At 40.8% G+C, this 23,405-nt stretch overlaps 1 protein-coding gene across 2 annotated transcripts; it reads right to left on the bottom strand.

Moving 5' to 3' along the window:
* Window positions 1-159: 159 nt before the first annotated feature.
* CREG2 (cellular repressor of E1A stimulated genes 2) lies at window positions 160-23,117 on the bottom strand. 2 transcript variants are annotated; one of them, XM_048857593.2, is made up of 4 exons: window positions 22,618-23,117; window positions 19,322-19,491; window positions 5,528-5,641; window positions 160-2,582 (listed from the first exon to the last, which is right to left on the bottom strand). In XM_048857593.2, the coding sequence occupies exons 1-4, from the start codon at window positions 23,068-23,070 to the stop codon at window positions 2,435-2,437; spliced, it is 885 nt and encodes a 294-aa protein (XP_048713550.1). In that variant the 5' UTR covers window positions 23,071-23,117; the 3' UTR covers window positions 160-2,434. The 2 variants fall into 2 exon arrangements, with proteins under 2 accessions (XP_048713550.1, XP_074986533.1); XM_075130432.1 differs by lacking the exon at window positions 5,528-5,641.
* Between the last annotated feature and the right edge of the window lie 288 nt (window positions 23,118-23,405).

Genomic DNA, 23,405 nt, shown 5'->3' with positions numbered 1-23,405 from the left:
AAGGAACAAAGATGTCCTTTTTTCCACCAGGAATATTGTGCAAGACTGAGAAAAACAGTAGTTAGATAAGATAGAAATTTTAAAGGCTGTCAACCAAACTTCCTCTTGTTCATTCCTGTTAAAATCCTATTACAGACATCAAAATATTCAAACTGCAACTTCCCTTTTGCTATTTATTTGCATTTCATACTTGTTGGGCAATTTGTTAACAACATTCATTATCTTTACAAGTCAAAATACATTGCAAAGTGCAATACACATCCATAAACAGTACATACAAGTAAATGATGAAAATTACTCTAGAAATGAAGCATTCTTTGGTTAAATAAGAACAACAGTTAAAACTAGCTGTGCTTAATACTGTACATGCATTACCTTGGTACAAATTAGTAAAGGATTGTAACATTGTTCATCAGAAGTCAAAATTCATAACTTCATTTTCTTTTTTCCAGCTAACATACAGTCATAAATAAATGCATCTCTGGACTATTCCAGAGCCACAAGTGAAGATTTAACTAAAGAAAGATTGCACAGCAAGGCTTTTCTGAAATGAGAATATTTGATTGATATTAAGCTGTAAAATAATTAAACTAAAATGTGATTCTTACTGAAGTACAGAATACATGAAAATAAATTGGATGTCGGTAAGTTGCAATGCTTTATAGATACTGTACTGACGATCAAATCCTTGAGATCAGAATGAAATAAAAGGGAGTTTTACTATTGATTTCCATAGGCGCAAGATCAGACCCCATGGGTTATAACCAATAGCCTGAGGGAAATTTGAATCTATTATAGAATCTTTACAATAATCTTTGGGTTAAAAGTTTAATAAACTCTATTCACTTAACTCATATCACATGATGATTGATATAAGTTGAAGAATTTGGGAATTTAAATTTTTTTTAGATAGTTTGTAGCTAATTATTTAAGGCCCAATTAAACAAACAACCTCCACCTCCACCCCACCATTCCCAAACCCCTTTATTCAGAGAAGTCACTTCAAGGCTACTTGGGCAGGTTTGTGATGGGCTTTTATAGCCTTTCAGGGGCTTTTGTGGTGTGGAAGCAAGACTTTTGGTTAAGATGACATATCTGTTTAAGAAGCCTCCTTTGCCATCTTGACAAGAATCTAAAATTTGTTGGTAAAACTCCTTAGTCCTTCAAAGACTGCAGTATTAATTGACAGGAGAGAGAAGAAGTGTGGACTTAGTAAGATATTCTAGGTCAGGTGGGGTAGAACAACATTAGTGGTATATTGTAAAGTAAGCAGAGGCTAAGAACTGATAAAGCAGCCCCACTTGGCCCTACAGGAAAAAATTGCCAGTCCAACATGTGCTTTGCAGTGAAGTTTTGACTTTCCTCATAGGGAGAATGGAAATTTTTTGCTTGGTCTTTGAACTGAAAATGCTACTAATTATTCCAGTCTTCCTGGTACAAAGACAATGTAGGAGACTCCCTTTTAAATCTACCTAGGGAACAAGATTAAAAGGCTGGCTCCACCACTGGGGGGAATCAGGGACGGGCTATGAAAGGCTATCTCAGGAATGAATTAATGAAACTGAGGGGAGAGACAAGATGTGACCTTAGGCCAGCAAGTAACTTAATATTTCTCCTGTCTCATAATCTAAAACAGGTTTAGTAGAGACTACATTTTTAAAAAAGAATGTTGATAAATGTATTGGGATTATCCTGTGGTGGGTCTGATTTCTTGTTTGACCCTTTAACATGTTTAATCATCCTTGTGCTGGTAAAAGATACTGTGTACTGAATTTATTTTGTTTGAGCTGTTTGTACTTTGCCACTGCAATAGCCAGCAAGGTCCACCACTCCTTCTCCTCAATTTCCAAACAAAATATTTAACTGGATAATTTGGAAAAGGGTGTGACTGACTAAAACATAAATTCCAAAATGAGGATCTCTACATTAAAAGTATTAAACACAAACTTAAAACATCTTTTTATATATGCAGCTAGGGATATTTGCTTAGAACACCAACAAAACAAGATAGCAAGTAGCAATAATACTTCCACAATATTCAGCAGTCATTTATTTTTTGTGTGGGTAATTAGATTTTCTGTAAATCAGAATGCCACAGTTAGCATATATTGTAAGTGTCACATGAGTGAGTGGATGACACTAAAAATCAAAACAGGCAGATCCAAAAAAATTTTAAGTAGCAGTCAGGAAGGTATCAAACCTATCTGAAATGCCAAGATTGTGTGTTCCAGTGTAGGATTTACCATCCACATATCATTTTTAATATAAAGATCCATATTGGTTTATTAGCATTTGATCCACATAAAAAAGATGGGGCCATTTTGAATGCTTTTGAAAAAAAGTCACTGTAAAATACCCGTCCAACAACATGGTGTTGGAAAAAGTTTTTGGAAAGCAAATATGAAAACTGTGAAGATTTATATTTCAAACCCAATCACTCTTTACTTGGAACTGCTTTGAAATACTCTTCCACTGCAATGGTGGAAACTCCTCCATACCAGTTCTGAAGCCAGATGTGCTCAATGTTCATTTTCATAAAGAACCATTCGTAGTTATGAGGCCATTTCCTCATAACTGGGTGCCTGAAAAGACAAAGAATTCCAAAAAGGTTTGCCAAAATGCATATCTAGTGGATTTCTTTCTTCAGTGCAGTAGTTGCTAACCTTTGGCAACTAGAAGAGTTTACCTGAATAAAACCTGGGCTGTACCAGGCAGCATCATTGACCTATGCTCACTTTCACTTGCAATGAACCTTGCTCTAAACCTACATGTGGCAGCAAATAAAAGTGCAGGAAGGGTACCTGAGAGGCCCATCATTAAAAGGCAGATTTTGCCCAGCCCTTAAACAGGTGGAAAGTGCTGGCAGAAGGCAAAAGGGCCTGCATCCACAAAGGGACTTGGGTGTTGCAATGTGGAGCATTGCAGTGACTCACTTTTATGCGCCTAGAGAATCATTGGAACAACAATGGGATCCACAAAGCTTGGGTTAGGTGCCTAGGCTAATTATACAACAAATGGGGAGAAAAAGGTGCCTAAGAATGCAATCCACAAAAGCAGCAGTCTAGGCAGGGAGTTGCCTAAATTAGCCAATGGGAGATGCTGATGAAAGGGATGTGTCCCAAGTGCTGCCCCGCTCACAGTTCATCACCTGCCTATTTCTGCTTTTATGCCACAGCTTGGAACCCTCTTTTGCAGTTTCCACAGAATGCATCTGATGAAGTGAGCTGTAGCTCACGAAAGCTTATGGTCAAATAAATTGGTTAGTCTCTAAGGTGCCACAAGTACTCCTTTTCTTTTTGCGAATACAGACTAACACGGCTGTTACTCTGAAACCTTTCCTAGAGTCAGGCAGCTAAACCACTTCGTGTGAGAATGAGTTAGGCAGGCACCTGATTCCACATACAATGGGAGAAGATGGAAAGTGTAGTGCTGCCTACCTTATAACTTCTAGCTCAGGGGTGCACAAACTTCTTGGCCTGAGGGCCACATCGGGGAATATAAATTGTATGGCGGGCCATGAATGCTCACAAAATTGGAGTTGGGGAGCGGGAGGGGGTGAGGGCTCTGGTTGGGGGTGAGGGCTCGGGGGTGGGGCTGGGGATGAGGAGTTTAGGGTGTATGAGGGGGCTCTGGGCTGGGACTGAGGTGTTCGGAGGATGGGATGGGGATCAGGGCTGGGGTAGGGGTAGGGGTGGGAGTGAGGCTCTGGGGTGGGGTTAGGAATGAGAGGCTTAGGGTGCAGGAGGGTGCTCTGGGCTGGGATCAAGGGGTGGAGAGTGGGAGAGGGATCAGGGTTGGGGCAGGGGGTTGGTGCGTGGGGAGAGGCTCGGGGTGCAGGCTCTGAGCAATGCTTACCTCAAGCGGCTCCTGGAAGCAGTGGCATGGCCATTCTCTGGCTCCTACACAGAGGCGTGGCCAGGCGGCTGTGCATGCTGCCCCATCCACAGGCACCGCCCCTGCAGCTCCCATTGGAATGCTTAGGAGCCAGAGTCGGGCCATGCCACGGCTTCCGGGAGCAGTGTGGAGCAGCCCCTAACCCAGTGCCCCAGCTGGAGCACCAGAGCGGGGCGGAGCCATGTGGTGTGGCTCCCAACCCAGCGCCCCAGCCGGATTGCTGCAGCGGCACCCTGGCTGGAGCGGGGCTGAGCTGCGTGGTGCGGCCCCCGACCCAGCACCCCAGCTGGAGCGCTGTAGTAGGGCAAACCCCAGACCCTGCTCCCCAGCAGGAGCTCACGGGCCGGCTTAAAATGGTCTGCGGACCGTAGTTTGCCCACCCCTGTTCTAGCTCATTGGTTAAAACACTCACCTGGATATGGAAGGCTTGGGTTCAGTTCACTCCTCTGTCTGATGGAGAGGAAAAGATTTGAACAGAGATCTCCCACCTCTCAGGAGAATGCCCTAACCACTGGGCTAAAAGTTGCAAGATGGTGGTGGCACCATCACCTCCCTGCAAGATTTTGAAGGGGACTGATCCAGTAGGTGACCTCTGAGTGTGCCTACCACATTGGGCCCTGCAGGCAAGATTGATGTTCACTGCCTATTTTCCCCTGGTTGGTGGATTGCACTGGGGCTTAGATGAAATGTAGGTGTACAGATGCCTAGAGTAAGGCAGCAGTGTGCATGCTCAGAGGCGGAAAATTAGGCACCTAAATAACTTTTACAGTAGAAACTTTATGCCACCAGTGAATTTAGGTGCCTACAGTGTTAGGCGGAAGCCGAGCGGGGATTTTGTGGATCACAGAGGGGCCTAAAACTGGGACTTGGGCACCTAAATCTGGGGTTCAGGTGGATCTGGGCCAAGGTGCCTTCATCCCCTTGCTTGACTCACTTAAAGGCCTGGAAGAATTGCAGTCCTTTGCTTTGGGGAACATCAGGATTACTGCTTTCCTAGTCCTGTGAGAGTGCATGGCACCTCAAAGGGGGTGGGGGACGAGATGAGCCATAATTCTGTCCCCCTAACCACTAACCGTCACACCTGGCTAGCTGCATGGAAGATGCTACTTACACAAAGGTGTGTAAGTAGCAAATGTGGCGACACCTGGAAGCACCCTGAGACATTCAGGCTGCCTCCTGGATCTCCCTATGAGGCAGTAGAGTTCATCACTGGCCCTTTCTATGGACTGTGCCTAACTGACACAATCTTGTTTTGTGGAAGGGAGGAAGAACCAAAAGTGCTAGTCACAGAAACCTCAGATATGACTACACATGCTGGAGGTAAGGGAATCACCCTTAATACTTTTGTAAATCCTAGAATTATATACAGCAGGTTCTATCAAAATACATATTGATCGCTACTTATCTGGATGGCATATCTGACTGTCCCAAGAGTACTAAGATAGTCCTAAAGGCCTGGATAATTAACCAAGCAGCACTGGATAAAATTTCACCTTACATGCTCTACAGCCTAGTAAGTAAAGAGCAGGCCTGTTACTCCTGGGATCCTTAATCCCAACTGCCTACCTCACTCACAATTTATTCATCTCAATATTGTAGGTATTACTATATTACATAAATATCACATACAGACCTAGAAAACATAGCTTGTTTGGCAAATTCCATTTCCTCTGGTGGTACCATGACCATCTGTCCTGTGAGAGTCAGTCTGGCACACCTTGGATCCTCAGGATCAATTATATTTTTTCTGCACACAGAGAAAAGTAATCATGTATAATAGATTGTTTTTTACAGCAGAGGTCTTTAAGAAGCTATTCATATTGGCTAAATATATAGCATGCTCTTGGGGAATATGAGCTTGTGCTCACATATTGAGCAGCTGTAATATTCTAAGCCCAGGGCTTGCTTCTCCAAACCTTACTCACATGAGTAGTGATATTCCATGGGACTGTTCAGGTGGGTGAGGAATACTCACATGAACAAGAATTACAGGATCAGGCCCAAAATTTGAAGCAAAACAGAGATTCATCTGTTTTCTAACCATGCTTTTGAAAATAATTAATAAGTAGATGATGTCTTCTATCTATTCAAATTGTAATTGTTCTAATCTTTTATGTTATAAGCTGATTTTCTGTTGAACTTTTATGAATGTCATTCTGTAGCAACAAAAATTAGGATTGGCCATCCATGCACAGAACCAGACTTAGAATTTTTGTGTAGATCTGCAAAACAATTTTAAGGTGCCCCACCCAAGCACCTCAAAAACATCACTGATTCTTGTCCACCCTTATCACACCACTATACACAGGATTTTGAGGAGGGTTAGTGAAATGGTTAGCATACACCCAAAACCTAAACGATTACAAAAATGAATGTGTATGTAACTTTAGTCCCCTTCCTCGTAGCCTTCTGCTGTAGACCCACCTGCTTGCTCATTTCTACACTAGTGATTGGTCTACATCACTTTATGTTTTCAAGGCTAAAGAAGGACAAGGAAAAGAGCTAGAGTCTCACTATTTTTAAAAGGAGAACTCTGATTCTCTGTTACGTTTCTAGTTCATTCAAATTAGGGGGCTCTTGACTGCTCTCCAGCTCTGCCTGCACTGTAATGGCATTTAAATAAATTACAAGTGTAGCTATGGGACTGATTCTATGACTATAAGAACAGCCATACTGGATCAGACCAATGATCCACCTAGCCCAGTATCTTGTCTCTGACAGTGGCCAGTGCCAGATGCTTCAGATGGAATGAACAGAACAAGGCAATTTCAAGTGGTCCGTTCCCTGTCATCCAGTCGCAGATTCTAGCAGTTTGAAGTTTAGGGACACCCAGAGCATGGGGCTGCATCCCTGACCATCTTGGCTCTCTGTTACATTGATATAAATGAGGAGTAAGTCCACTGCTAGCAAAATCACAATGAAACCATTGTGAGGGCCTAATTGCGTGAGAAGCTGAGTGGCCTCAACTTCCATTAGTTTCAACAGCAGTTGAAACTGCTCAGCACCTCAACAGTGTTAGATCCTACACGATGGCTTAATTAGGTCCAGAGACTCACATTAAGAAACAAGCATTGCAATTGTTGTTCTCAAGTGTTTTAACATAAAGAAGGAAACTGCAGTAAATTAAGCCTGATCTGCATGCAGTTTTACTCATAGATCTTGACTTGAACTCGTTAGCCTGGCCCCTCACTGTAGATACAATTTGCCTATTACTTTTTTCCTTATAATTCTCAGTATGTTTTTGTTGCATGGACACATATGGGAGTGTTCCTGCAGCTAATTTAACACCTGCAAATTCCCCACAAATGGTAATAAAAACTCTGTCGCCTACTGGATAAAGTGTCTGCTTTTATACAGAAAATAGAATGGGCTGATACTCAGCTGTGCCCAATAAGCACTGGGCACAGCTGACAGCATGAGCGGCAAAGGTGCAATATGTGTTCTCTTACCCACAAGATGGTTTTCTACCATCTCCAGAAGCTTAGAGCAGCCTCAGGGCTCCCAAGGAGCTGTTATGCTGACTGAGATCAATGTGTACTTTGGTCATGACTCCTCCCACCTTCTACATTCAGTGGGGGAAAGAGGGAGAGACCAGAGTTGGGGCTAGGATCCAGCTCAAATTTTTTATTTAACATTGGTTTATTTAAAAAAATGATGATCTAGAAATTTTCCAGCAACATATTTTAGTACAGACTAAGGAATTAGTGTTACTCTGAGCGCCTGAAAATCTGCATTTCCCTGACTAGATTCTGATTTCAGTTATACCAGCGTAAGTCCATTGAAGTCAGTGGAGTTACTCCCAATTTACACTGCATAACTGAGATTAGTCTAGCCTCTGACTTTTTGTGTTTAAGATTGCATTAGCATCATATTTTTATCTATTTAATTAGATTAGTTTTTAAAATAAGTGAACGGAATTTTTAACAAGCAAAATATGTACCTGTAGAAATTCAGTTCAATTAATAAGCCTGTTTCCACCTGCATGCAACTGACTATTTCTTCATTACAAGCCCATCAGGTATTTGAAAATGGAGTAAAACAATTGAACAGTGGATAAAAACAAATTAGTTTGCAAGTGCATTTGCTTGGTATATCTTAGTTATTTGTTGCAAGTTACTTACAGGAAGAAGGATCTATAAAATGACATTCTTTCTGGTTGGAAGGTTAAGTTTCATGGGACGTATGGCAGTGGGAGATTTGATTTGACTATGTGTGTTATAATCAGGAGCTATCAGAGAGCATGTTAGATCCCTCCTCCTAACTCTTTTAGAATAAAAGAGAAATGTGTACACAAAAAGATCAAATAATTATATCTGTTAATTTTCAGTACTGGCCTACATCAAGAGATATGTACCTCAATATCTAGAATGTTTGAGCATGTTCTTTCTCCTTGGCCTTTTCTTTTGTTTGCAGATTTCACTATGTTTTTGTCTCACTGGTTGGGGTGTTTCGCTTATTTGCACATGTGATTAAAAGACTATTAGTCTTTGGAACAGTTTGTTCAAACTGTAGTTTGTATATTTAAATATTCAGTTTAGGGGGGCGCAGTTTGTTTTGCTGGCAAATCAGCAAGCAAATTTTGTGCGAAGATTAAATCGGACAAAATACTAGAAAAGCTGAACAAGGACAGTGACACATCTGAACTTGGTACACTCTGTTGTTATATTGTTGGCATGGCTTTTATCACTGGCTTTTATCATACTTTTCCGTTCCATAACAGTTAACTTTGTATCCTAGTCTTACATTGACATTGGTATTTTATCTAACAAAAGGCTTAATGTTCTGAAAGAACTCTACTTTTGCATTTTCTTTGGTATAGTATTCCCCTTACAATGTGCTTTTTTTTCTTTCTAAACCTGTGTACAAGCACTAAAGTTGTAGTAGTACAGTTCTGTCTCTAATGTGGACAGGTCCTGTGTTTTCAGTGTGTTATTGGTACAGCTGATGTAAATTTGGGACTTTCTGCCCAGAAATAGAGGGATATAGGAAGTGAACCAGCTGCCTCTCTTCATTCATAAACTCCTTGTGCATATCAGTGGATATCATAGAATAACAGAGTTGGAAGGGACCTCAGGAGGTCATCTAGTCCAACCCCCTGCTCAAAGCAGGACCAAACCCCAATTTTTGCCCCAGATCCTAAATGGCCCCTTCAAGGATAGAACTCACAACCCTGGTTTTAGCAGGCCAATGCTCAAACCACTGAGCTATCCCTCCCCCCTATACATAGTTATACATTTAGTAATGATTTCTTGCCTTCTATATAAAAACATTCACATTCAGTCCTCACTCCTCAGGTCCATCTTAGCTTTGTGTGGCATAAAACTGAGTGGGAAGATGAAAGTAGGTCTATTTTTGTGACACGGAGGGCCATTGGTGATTTGCTGCTTTATTTCAGTAACTCATCAGGTCTGACATACTCATTACACCTAATACACCGTTTTCATGATATATACTCAAAAGGTGGCATATAATATCTAACTGAAAATTAATAACTCACTGATCCTTAAAATTCTACATGACGTATTTATAAGATCTGTACAAAGAGTTATAAATATGCACCAGAATTATGGTCTTAAAATGTGCTTGGCAAGCAATGCATAAGCCCAGATTGCCCTAGAGAAAGGAATGTGTATTTGCTTGTCTGACCAGCCTGGTCATCAGGCAGAGACAACGAAGGTATATTTACATAAAAGGTAAACAAAGCCATCAAACTAGCGAGTGGGGGAGATAGCCTCTTAACTATAAACAGTGGCGGTCGGAACCTCAACTGATGAGCAATTGCATCAACTGATTGTATACAATATTACTGTATAAAAGCATATCAAGTAAGGTCTTTAATGAAAGCCTGTGACACACTGGTGATTAATATAACTGTGAAATGTAGGCATTAATACAATATGAGGAATTATGGATACACATTGACATGCTTTACAGCAGCAGTTCTCAACCAGGGATCCGGAGCCCCCTGAGGGGTGGGGGGGCACAAGCAGGTTTCAGGGGGGCCATCAAGCATGGCTGGCATTAGACTCACTGGAGCCCAGGGCAGAAAGCTGAAGCCCTGTTGCCCAGGGCTGAACCCTGGGACCCTGAGCCCCGCCACCAAGGGCTGAAGCCAAACCCTGCGTAACTTAGCTTTGTGGGGCTCCCTGTAGCATGGGGCTTCAGGCAGTTGCCCTGCACACTACCCCCTAATGCTTACCCTGGCTTTCATATGCATTAAAACAGTTGTTGTGGCACAGCTGGGCCTTGGAGTTTTTATAACATGTTGGGGGAGCCTCAGAAAGAAAAAAGTTAAGAACCCCTGCTTTACAGTCCGTGACCAGACACAGTGAGAAACAGATTTTCTCCCAGAGAGGAGGGAAGGCAGCTATCTACCTATCTCCAATGTAAATGAAGTAGTGTCATATCAAAACAGTGGAAGCCCTACTTATATATGAATAAACAGGAGGATGGAGACTGTACCCCCAGGAAGCCTCCCAGCATCTTGAAGCAAGTTCAGTGAACTTTGGGAAGACAGCCTGGCATCTACACTCCAGCAAGGGAGAGAAGCTTTCTCCAAGCTTACTTTTCAAAGAATACAATTCAAACGTTTACTGGACTATAAAAAGAAAGGGAGAGAACCTCATAGTTATCTATCACTGGGGGGTGGGGGGAGATTAAAAGGGTCAGAGCTCTTCAAATCACTGAACATTGGATCATTCAACCAAGGGGTTGAAGTCTCTCAGAACTGAATATGGTTGAGAAACCTGCTTAGGCAAAGATTGTAACTTGCTGAAATTAAGTTTTAGTCTTAGAGGTGTATTTTTACTTTTGTTGGTTTGTAACCATTTCGTTTTTATTCCTTATACTTGATATCTCATAAACCTATGACTTTTTGTTTGATAAACTTGTTTTTCTTTTGCTATAAACCAATTCAGTGCTGTGATTGAAATAAGAGTGTTTGTCAAACCCCCGTTAAATTAATTAATTGCAGTGTATTTTCTCTTTAAAGGAGCAACAAACTTAGTAACTTCTGTGAGTGTTCAGTAAGAAGGCTGGACGCTGCAGGGAGACGTTTCTGGGGAACTCAGGAGTTAGGGCTCAGAGTTTGTTACCTGGGAGGCAAGGCTGGGATGGTTAGAGTCCTGAAGAGTTTGCTGGGCAGGCAGACAAAATGGTGTGTCAGGGAGTCGTCACCCATTTTAACAGCAAAATTCTCACTTGCTGAGGCTGAGAGGGGTTACACAGTATCTCACAAGTCTGGGAACTTCAGCAGACTGTCACATTGGCAGGCAATTTTGGGGAAGTTTGGGACTGAGGGGGTTTTTCAATCATCCTTCAAAATAACTGGGCAGTTGAAGCCAAGCTGCGACCTAGAGGCTTGAATGAGGGCTCTTGGTGTCAGGGCTGTGAGCCACAGGAGCACAGCATTGAAGGCATCCAGAGTTGCAGGGCAGGCAGTGACACAATCCCTTAATGGTCTGGGTTGAATCCCAAAGCATTATCAGATCATATTTGGGAAAGGAGACAAAGGAATCAAGATGGATACCATTTACATAAAAAGATACACACCTTGCTAAAGAGATTAAACAAAACCAGACTTAATGGGAATCAGACAAAGCTTATGCATTTTATTAGAGTTACATGAGTGCTCATGTGCACATTGTTTTAGAGAGGTTATCTCAGTTATTCATCAGGTCTGAGGAGAGGAAAGAATTGATTTATCCACTTTTTCTGCTCCTGGGGGCGCAAACTATGCATTGAACACTTGATTCTGGTCAGCCAGTTGTTTATGTTAAGCATGTGTGATCAGTCCTGGAGAGAGCTGCATACAAAAGCATTCACTTCATTCCAGTCCTACAGAAAGGAACCATACTGTCTGCTTTAAGCACTAAAAGAAGCTGTCACTTTTGATCATCTTATGGCAAAAACCATACACTGATGAAATACCTTTAGGAATTACACAATGCTCTGAGGTGTACACCAACAAATATTTTCATTTTCCACCCATTTCACTCCATTCTGTTTCCACCTATGTTGGGTCATGGTTCAAAAATGACTCAGAGTAAAGAGTGGCACCTACTTATTAAAATATTTACTTGCACAAGAGTACACCCAACACTAGTCCCTGCAGTCATTTCCTGAGTTTTCATTGGAGAATTCCCATCCAAAAATTAGCCAGGTCCAGATCTGACAAAACTATAACTCAGAGTGGTAGGGCTACATTAACACCCAACAAAACAGAGCTTTTTTTAGGGGTAAATTCCAAAGTTGAGGGCCCTGCCTCCACTGATAATGTTCTGTCTCTTGCTCCCACACATGCAAATCTAGGGACCTTTTAGCATCATTAGTCACTTCCACTTGGCTCCAACAGCCCAACATTGAGGTGAGGATCACAGGGTTAATTACTACATTGGAAATATATTCTACACCATAGGATTTTATTTTCTAAAGTCTACAGAAGGAAACGTTATGCCATCAGATAATTATCATGGTTGTGTATTAAAACACACAGCACTTTGATTTTATATTTAGAAAAGGACAAGTTATGTTCCTGATATATGCCATCATAATTCAGCACTGAAGGATCTGAAATAGAAAGTATGTATTAGCATTACTAATCTGTGTGGTTTGAACATGGGACAAAATCTCTATTGAAAGCAAAATTCATAATCTGAAAAGCCGCTGCTGGCTGTCAGCTTGATACTGCAGGGTACTATTGCCCTGCCTTCCCCCTGATTTGGACAAAAAAGAATGTTCTTTCTCATTCTGTCTTCAAAGCCTTCAAAGAGAGTTAAGGCATCTTTATTTGTGGATGTAGAGTCTTCCATTTTAAATCAAAAGAAAGTCCTGAGGTTAAAGAAAAGAATGAAAAAATGGCTTTTTTGTATAGAATTGATTTCTGTGTTTGGTCACATGCCCATTCTAGTTTGGTTTAGATCACTCCACAGTTCCTAGAAGAACTTCCTTCCTAGGCTGTTTTTCTTTCAGGTTAAGTGCTCTTGGTGTGCTTGACTGTCTTTGTTCATATAAATAGCAAATTTCTGTGGCTGAACTACTAATTGTGGTATGTAACCCATCACTTAAATCAGCCTCTGTACCAGATGACGGGAGGATAGCTTATGTAACGCCAATTTTTTTTAAAACTCCAGAGGCGATCCTGGCAATTATAGTTCGGGAAGCCTAACTTCAGTACCAGGCAAATTGGCTGAAACTATAGTAAAGAACAGAATTATCAGACACATAGATGAACACAACATGTTGAAGAAGAGTCAACATGTCTTTTGTAAAGGGAAATTATACCTCACCAATAATTCTTTGAGGGTGTTAACAAACATGTGGACAGGGGTGATAGTGTACTTGAATTTTCAGAAAAGCTTTGACAAGGTCCCTCACCAAAGACTCTTAAACAAAGGAAGCAGTCATGGGATAAGATAAAAGGTCCTTTCATTGATCAGTTACTGGTTAAAAGATAGATAGATAAATTAAATAAATAGGAATAAATGGTCAGTTTTCACACTGGAAAGTGGTAAATAGTGGAGTCTCTAAGGATCTTTATTGTGACCAGTGCTGTTCAACATATTCATAAATTATCTGGAAAACAAGGTAAACAGTGAGGTGGCAAAGTTTTCAGACGATACAAAATTACTCAAGATAGTTAAGTCCACAGCTGACTGCGAAGAGTTACACAGAGATCTCACAAAACAGGGTGACTGGTCAAGAAAATGGCAGATGAAATTCAATGTTGATAAATGCAAAGTAATGCACATTGGAAAACAATCCCAACTATACATACAAAATGATGGGGCTTAAATTAGCCGTTCCCACTCAAGAAAGAAATCTTGGAGTCATTGTGGATATTTCTCTGAAAACATCCACTCAATGTGCAGTGGCAGTCAAAAAAGCTAACAGAATGTTAGGAACCATTAGGAAAGGGATCGTTAACAAGACAGAAAATATCATGTCACTATATAAATCTATGGAACTCCTACACCTTGAATACTGTGTGCAGTTCTGATTTCCCCATCTCAAAAAAGATATACTAGAATTAGAAAAAGTACAGAGAAGGGCAACAAAAATTATTAGGGTGTAGAACAGCTTCCATATAAGGAAGACTGGAAGTGTTTATTTTAGAAAAGAGATGACTAAATGGGAATATGATAGGGGTCTGTAAGACCATGAATGGTGCAGAGAAAGTGAATAGGGAAGTATTATTTTCCCCTTCACATAGCACAAGAACTAGGGGTCATCCAATGAAATTAATAGGCACCAGATTTAAAAACAAACATAAGGAAGTACTTCTTCACACACTGCACAGTCAACCTGTGGAACTCATTGCCAGGGGATGTTGTGAAGGCCAAAAGTATAACTGGGTTCAAAAAGAATTAGATAAGTTAATGGAGGATAGGTCCATCAATGGCTGTTAAGAAAGGTGGTCAAGAACACAATTCCATGCTCTGGATATCCCTAAACCTCCGACTGCCAGAAGCTGACAGGGGATGGATCACGCAATAATTGCCGGGTTTTGTTCATTCCCTCTGAAGTGTCTGGCACCAGCCATTGCCCGAAGATAAGATACTAAGCTAGACGGACCATTAGTTTGACTCAGTGTGGTCATTCTTATGGTCTTATGAATTACATGATTAAGCAGTGAATGTTGTGTGGCACAGCCATAGCCAATTTTATGGTAACAGTCAGCCCCCTGAAAAGAGGATCACAACATTAGGTAGTTTCAGTAAACACAGAGAAAGAAACAGACCTTGGTGTACGAGGCTGGAATTTTCTACAGTTGGTTATTTAAGTGTAAAGAAAAAAAGAAAACAATAATTTAGAGCTATATTGTGTGTGCTGCATGGTGATGATAATAGGTTTCATATTTAACTTTCTAATTTAGTAGTTATGTGTTTGCTGGATGGATCTTTAAATATGGATTTTGGAGTAACAGTTACTGAAGTGTTTATCCTGAATGTGACTAAAGAGGGACAACATAAATACTAGAGAGACAAAGATGTTCCTGTGTCACAAAATTGGGATCTGAATCTAAACTTCTGCAAAGTTCAGGGGTGTTTGGATTCAGGGTTTCTGTGCAGGCCCATCTCTAGCAAACACATTTGCCTTTCACTTAGCTTTTATAGTTTGTCTTACTGTATTTACTAACTGTCAGATATTTAGATTGAAATCAGGGTTTGCCTGAAGGTGTAATGCTGAATTTGTGGCATTCCATTCCTTTTCATGTTAACAGACTGTGACCTCACAAATACAGGATTATGTGGATCAAACAGAAGGCTTGTTCAAAACACCAGCATCTGACCTAATCGTAAAAGGAAAAGAAAAAACATGACTAACCTAGAAAACTGCTTTTTGTCAGAATGTTCTTTTCATTTTTTTCTTCCAGTGTGGAAGTCAGTCTATGATAGGAAGTTCTGTAACTACTACTACTTTAGGAGGTCAGTATTTGGCCCTGCTCCTGGACACACCTTTGCATGTGCTTAACTTGACTTCTGTGGGACTAGTCACATGCTTAGGTGTTTGCAGAATCAGGGCAATAGTGAGGCCTGGTACTTTGCTAAGTAAGAGAAATGCTCTAAGCAGCTCGTGTGTCAGTCTTAATTTAAAACAATGGTATTTTGGGTTTGTTTTTTGCCTCTTAATCTAAGGCCCAATCCTGCTCTCACCGTATGCTGTGGGAACAGGATTGGGCCCTTTCTCCTTTTCTGGAGAGTGAACTATTATATACCAATTTATTCCAGGAATGGCTTTTTGCCATTTAATTTTTCTTCCCTCTTTTTCCCACTTACAGCCCCCCTTCAGAATAACACCTACCCTTCAACTAGTATCCTCTGAAGATACTCGTTAATGCTATTCCATGGACAGGCCATCAGGGAGTGCTCTAAAAGCAATGTCCCCTGTATCCTTCTGGGAAGTGGAAATCTTTTGATCAGTGATGAGGAATCTAGATTATAATCACAATATCATAATGTACTGCTATTAGCCCCTACTAGTATGGGGCCATTTCCCTCATTCTTGCATGACCAGAAGTTTTGTTTCTGTTATTAGTTTAAGTTTGGGTTTTTCAAATTCTCTTTCCAGCTGAATAGATGTAAGACTGTGAAATCAATAAATTGGATACCAGTCTGACATGTGAATACACATCACCTGATACTTGTTAGTTATAAAAAGTCTATTAAAATGCCAGTTGTGTATTGTTTCTAAACCAGAGATTTATTTTGTGTAGAATAACTCAGAAGTATTCCTTAGCTGGATGCCAACTGTTCCTAAAAAACAACAAGGAGTCATGGACTCCTTGTTGTTTTTGTGGCTACAGACTAACACGGCTACCCCCTGATACTTAACTGTTCTTAAGAATTTTGATTGCTTTCAAGTTTTCTTTAGTTTTTACAACTTGGGGTATGTATATACTCTAATAGAATTCTGCATGCAGACAAGATACAGGACCACATTCATTGCTTGCATATAACCTTTCTCGTGGAATCCACTATTGTTTAGCTATTTTGTATAATTGTTCTTCAGTTATAAAGTGAATGATACCCTTGATAGAGACAATTTCTGTGCAAAGTACCATATATTAAAACCTCATACAATGGAACTTTCTTATGCAAGAAATAGCTATTCGTCTCACTATTTCGCTAGCAGTGGAGAGAAACACTGAGCTGACAGACATCGTAGGCTATGTTGGGCTAGTAGATCTTGCCTCTGAGATGAAGAATGGGTAGCAGGGAAGAAAACTCCCTGCATATAAAACAATCCACCCATTTAAAACCTTGCACTGAGAAATGTAGGCCCTAACCTGATGATACTAACTTTGGGGATAGTGCTGGGTGCTTTGAGGTCATTGATACACTTTTGCTGCACTGATACTGTTCCGCTGTTTACCCGGCACTGTCCTTATATCTCCTACATACACACAGCAGAAGTGCTTGGAATGCCAGTTCAGGAGGGCTTATGGTACGAGAGTGTCCAACAGCACTGTCAATACTAGGGTTAGTACTGGAGGACACAGAAAAGCACATTGCACAGACAGCAAGGAAGGCCCCAGGTATCCTGTGATTCTTGGTTGTGGAATTGGCCCCTGAAGCTACCCCCAGAGGCAGGTCTGTGCAGCAGTATCCAAACTATTACTTATTTTAATGTTTAGCTCTTAAGGATGTGGAGAAAACTTTAGAAATGTGAACTGAATGTAAACTAATGCAACGATATCTTCATGCACTTGAAGAAAGCCCTAAGCAACAGCTTGCATAGACGTGTACAGTCTTGGTCATCTCAATTGGGGAATGACTTTGAAACCTAACAAAAACCATTTAAATACCAGCAATTGATAACTTTTTCACTGCCAGTCTATGTACTTATCACTCAGGGGATGCAGTCGCAGATATGGAGGTGGAGGTGACAGTTGGCGGCTGTCAAGGGTTGCTTTTCTAGCCCAAAAGTTAAAATCACCTTTGACCCTGCTCACAGAGGGAAGGGAAAGAGTTATCATCTCCCACTGCCCAAATTCCCAACCGCTTCCTAGGTGCAAAAGACTGTAGAAATATTTTCACGCATTCCTAGGACCAAAAACCCCAGTGGTGACTCATCAGCTTCCAAACTTTCCATTTCATCTCACAATTTGCCAGTGCAGTTTTGCGTTGTTAATACTAAATCTGTGCAAATGGGTAACTTCAGAAATAATGTAAAATAAACTGAACGTAATATCCATATAAATAATGCAAGGAATGTCATCGTGATTCGAATATTTATGTTCAAATTGAATGCAATAGCAACATCTACATTTTAATTTACTTGCAGCTGACACCAAACTTTAAGTTTCCCACAGAATTTAGCACCAAAGTGCTACAGACAGACACCAGCTGCAGAATTTCAGTTCTGCTGGCTGCAAAATATACAGTGCCTTGGTAAGGGCTGTTCCTAGGGCAGTGTGGGGCCTGGGTCGGAAGTGACGGATTCGTCTTCCAGGACTGATCCCGCCGGCCAATTGCACCGGCCCACAGAGGCCCCCAAAACGCGGGGCCCGGAGTGGTTGCCCCGATTCGCCCTACTCAAAGGATGGCTCTGGCCTTGGTCATAAGTGAGAGTAGCTTCTGAAGAATCAGCATTAAAAGGAAAATGGCAGAGGTGAGCTTTAGTACCTCAAATAACTAATAGTTATTAAATAAGTATATAATAAACGTGAAGTTTCAAAGGTTTTTCAATATTTCTATAAGCTGTCACTAGTCTTTCTGACTGCTGCCTATGGACTGATAAGTCCCAAGCAGGTGGTTAAGTCTGATGAGGTCAGCTAAACATAAAACCAAGATTTTCAAAAATGATCTCTCAAAGTTAGGGTCCTATGTCCATATTAGGCACCTAAATTGGTAGCCTGATTTTCTGAACTGCTGATCACCAGCAGCTCTCGTTGCTATCTGAAAATGAGGCCACTTATTTAAGTGTTATGACAAAGAAGGTTAACTTTAGTCATCAAGTTTTGAAACTCTTGGTGAAGATGTTCAGCTTATCATTTAAATGCATGAGAAGGTTGGGAGAGTGAAAATTATACCATTTGTTATTCCTTTGAAAAAGGTTTGATTCCGATACGTACAATTTTAAAATGATTAATTTTAAAAAAATTAATCCAATGTTTTAAAGAAAGGATAGAACTATCCTTACAGTGACTTTACAATTCTCCTGACTTCCTTATGCTTTCAAAGGGTGAGCTACATTTTCTCTATCTTAACCTCCATCGGACCATCAAGATAGAATTCTCCTCTTTGACTATGAAGATGTTGTATTTAAGACAATGAAACATTTTTAATGATGCTAGATCAATTCATACCCTCCGAAAGTAGCTGTAATGCCACTGAAATCAGTGGTGTTGCACACTGGTTCTATGTCTCTTACTCTCTGTAGTTAGATGTAGATATTAGAATACACCTCATATTTCAGCTTTCCTTTAAGAGATTGTGCTGAGGCATTTCTCCTATAATATAAAACAAACCTGTGGAGATTCTAGCTTTTGCTGTGGGCCAAAATAACTTTCATCCAGCCCCAGAAGTGGGACACTGAAAGGGTGGCCTAAAACCACCATTGTTCCCCCTTCATGTCAGATGTAAGAATCAGGGTGTAAGGATCCACTGACTTCATTGGACTTTGGATCAGACCTAAGTATCAAACATTAGAACACAAAAACAGAGGTACCCAAAACTGGAGGTCACTTTTTTAAATTTGTGGCCTAAAATATTGTCCAAAGCCAGAATGGGTGTTTGTCAAGGCAATGTTTGGAATCCAGGATTTCTTGGCTCCTGTTCCTATGCTTAGACCATGCCTCTGCCTGTATTGCTTCAGTTTAGCCAAAAGTATTTCAAATAATATTGTACTCACAACACAAATGTAAATGCTATCAGAAATCTATTTGTTTTCATTGACTGCTATCAGAAAGACAGACTGTTGGTACCTGCAGAAATCTCCTTCTGCCTCTGGCAATGTCAGAGAAGCCACAGAGTTCTTCATCAGATCTGTCACAGTGTTGTCCTTTGAAGTCACATAAAAGAAAGGTATTCCAGTGCTGTTATTGATGGGCCCATCACTGATTAGTAAACAATTCCCAAATGGTACACCTTGGATCTGAGAAAAGCCAGACAATCAATGCTTTAAAACTTTGCATTTATACATTGTACACAAAGATGGGGACGTACCCAAGGTCAGTAGCAGAAATGGGAATAGAACCTGTTGTTCTGGCTCCCAGTTTCCATTCTCACCACTAGACCTCATTGTTTTCTAAATTAGATTTACTTATCATAGTGGTATGGTAACAAATCTCTCTTCCCTCCCCCACCCCGCATGGTGATATGCAGAACTCCTTTTCTTTAAATTGCCAACTTTTTAAAAGAAACTAGCAAGTACAAAAACATGTCTGCATTAAAAAAACAATTATGAAAGCATCTGCCCCAGATGGCACTGATATCTTTTCTCAGGAATCTAAAAGGATTCGTATTCCATTTCAGATTTTGATTCATTCTGATTTTGGACCCCTCTGCACTGAGGTCTTAGCCGTGCTTTGAAATGTGGCCACATTGACTGGCTAAACTATAGTAGAAACCATTTTAACTAGAACTATGATTAAAATTAAACTGAATTTAAACACAGTTACAGACAACTCAGCATGGATGGGGCCTATAGGCCATCTAATCCACAGTCAGTAGCAAAACTTCCATTGACATGCATGGGCACAGGAGCAGACCTTACTGTGCCAGTTTTTCAAAAGTTGGCTCTCCTTTCCCCTGACTTGCACTTGCACAGTGGATATTCCATGTGCAAAAATCTGCCCCCACTTTTGGAAAGGAGACCTTGTGGTTGTAGCTCTATTGCCTAGGAATGACAAAGGATAATTTTCTCTATAACGTGATAATTGTATCTGATGTATCTGTATGTCTCTCATCCCCTCAGAAATCACAGTAGCCCATCTAGACCTTGTATTGTGTTTTGTTTTTTGTTTTTTTTTAATATATCTTCAGGTATGTAATTCCAAATGGCCAATTAGATGTTGGATATTAAAAATAATAATCAATATATTGAGCTAATTCAGTATAACCAATGGGTTTTTGTAACAAAACTAAGTTAAACATGAATAGTTATGGAGAAAACCATGGGTGATACTAACCTGGATCACGTGCTTTCCATTTTTTGATGCTTATACACTTTTAATGTTTATATACAATCTATACTGCAGATGATAAGGGGTATTTTTTATGCAAACACATATCTAGGAAACCAACCAATCTGATTAAGAATTATAAAATAAAAAATAGAAGCTGTGAATAACATTAGAAATTTCAATCACTTAAATTTGAATCTTTCATACATGGTTAACTTTACAGTTCACATTCAAAAAGGAACTCTGAGTCTAGGCCACGTAACTCAAAATTCACAGCAAAGACGACAGACCCATGAATTACATGTTTTATTATGAATCCATTTTTCGCTATTACTTATGTATTATAATTATGGACAGCAAACTGCACATATTTTATTAAGACTGTAATTCCATCAAAGGGTTCTGATGAGAGTATAAACCATAGCAGCTAAGATCATATGATTTAATAGCATATTTGGAATCCTGAGATGGAATTAGAGACTTCAAATGTACAACTGGGAATATTTTATTAATAATTTTTCTAGCTTCTGACGCTTTGCATTTCACAAACTGCCAGGCTGCTGCTTCTTTAATAAATCTTCCCAGAAGTTTTACTGGCTGCTAACTTTTACTTTCTTTTTTTTTTAATGTAACTAAAAAAATTAATCCCTAATTTGTGGACATTTTAACAAGAGAAGTAATGTTAAACTCACTTTTCCTGTGTGTCAGTATTATTGAAAGCTATGTATAGTTCAAAACCATCTTTTTTTAGAAGTATTTTACAGCTGGAAAAATAATGGCCCAAATTCTGCCCTGTAGGCCAGCTGCTCAGCATCACACCGCTGACAAAATGGTCCTGAAGTGGGTACAGATGGTCAAAGTCAGATAACCCCCATCAGTGGCGTAGCTAGGAATCTGGGTGGGCCGCAAATTATTATGGACGGGCACTATTCCACCCACACCTTCCCTTACAGACACGGCTTTGCTTTTGACTGACTAAAGTCTTTTCAAAAATTGTCTATTTGCCCAATAGGATGCACTATTTAAAAAAATGCCAGTATAAATTTACTTGAACTTTGCATTGAACTGCCCCAATATGGGCAGAGGCTCCCTGAGCTCCATGGAACCAGACCAACATGGGCAGAGGAAGCTGAGCTCTGTTCCTGGACCCCCACAGAGCTGGCCCGACCAGGGCAGAAGAAGTTGGGCTCTGGTACCGGGGCCCCATGGAGCTGGCCTGACATGGGTAGAGGAAGCCATATTTGAATGGGCCCATATGCGGCTGCGGCTCACCTGTGGCTACGCCATTGACCCCCATGCAGGCATATCTTCGAGGCTTAGCACCAGTGCTGCAGTTTCCACCCCACCCCTAGTGCAGAGAATATAGCGGAAGCAAAGGGGCGCAGCTGGCATACTCCTTATATCCTGCGGATCTCTGGCTACTGTATCAGCCCTTTGGGGTTGTTGACAGCCAGCATTAGTTATAGCAGTCTTTAGGCTGCTCTGTATTATGCCGGGGAACCAGCAGGACACACAGCCAGTTCAGAATTGGGGGAACATAAAGGCATCCTTCCTTGAGCTGTGTAGTGTGGGCTCCGTGGCCTCAACAGAGGATCTAGCCCAATGTTTTTCTCTTCTTTTTCTGCATCTTGCCAGGAGGTGCTGTTCTTTAGCATCTCTCTTCTATTGTACTGTAAGCATGATTTCTATTCCTAGAAATCTTTTGCAGAGAAGCAAAGCTGTGAATGTTGCTTAAATATGTGGCACCAGCACTGTATTTTTACAGGCTGATTAATATTACTGACAGCTTTTATTATCTGCATATTTTATAGCTGACATCAGTACATGGTTGATTATAAGACAGTAAATAGTGTTCTTCATAACAGTGCTGGGATGCTGTTATGTAGTTTTGCATTATAATAAATCGCTAATGCTAGTAAAGAATTTGTGTAATTTATATACTAAATGCTTTCTCAAAACAGATTATTTACTGCCTTTTACAGAACAGTAAAATACAAGCAAGCAATGTGCAAGCCCTCTCCCGCTGTTAGTGGGTAAATAAGTCCAGTAGTCAAAGAGAATTCTCAATGTCTAGCAGAGGATGTGACTTACAGTACCTTTTCCTGGGTGGACTCGGTAGCCAAGAAGCCCCAGCCGTTATAATGGGTCAGGAAACGGGCAGTTCTGATTGCCTGTTCCTGAGGAGTAATGCTGTCTGTCCCTTTGACACTCTCTCTCCTGTAGGAAAACATCCTAGAAGGAGAAGAGATTTGCTTGGATCTCCCAGCCACTGGCCTTGACCTCATTTCCCCATCTTCTTTGTAAACAGAGGCTGGGTAGCTCTGCTTCCAGATGCTAGTCGTGTCTTCAAGAAGCGCAGGGAGAGCCTCCTCGTTTGAGGAGCTGTCCAGTTCTTCCTCCACCTCATTGGTAACTGACCACGAAACCCAGTTGACTATCACATACCCCCAAGCAGGAGACAGCATCACACTGCACCACAGAACCCAGGAAAGCCAGGATATTGGTGTAGTCCTTTTCGTCAGCTGTATTTGACAGCAGCACACAGACATTTTGTAATAAACACTCCACGCTAAGATCCACACTGAACCTTGCAAAGCCTGAACCTTTGGAATGATAGCAGCACCCTCCTGTGGTGAAAACTGGCTCAGAGATGGATTAGATTGAGTTTACACTCTTGCTAAAGCATCAACAGCCTGTATAATCTCCCTGCATAGAAACTCAACCCTGCCACCTGAAACAAAAGCTTAGGCAATATTGCTAAACAAAAGAATTTGGCTAGAATTCAGCTGGAAAGTATGTATCAACAGAGCCTACTGAACATACAAGAAATGTATTATAATTTCCACAAAATAATTCTTCTCCGTCAAAAGTCTGGCAATGACAA

Source organism: Caretta caretta, chromosome 1 (genome assembly GCF_965140235.1).
Source record: "Caretta caretta isolate rCarCar2 chromosome 1, rCarCar1.hap1, whole genome shotgun sequence".
In the NCBI taxonomy this organism is placed as follows: Eukaryota; Metazoa; Chordata; order Testudines; family Cheloniidae; genus Caretta; species Caretta caretta.
Note: the sequence above shows the minus strand (reverse complement) of the source record. Positions and strands in the feature narration are given on the sequence as shown.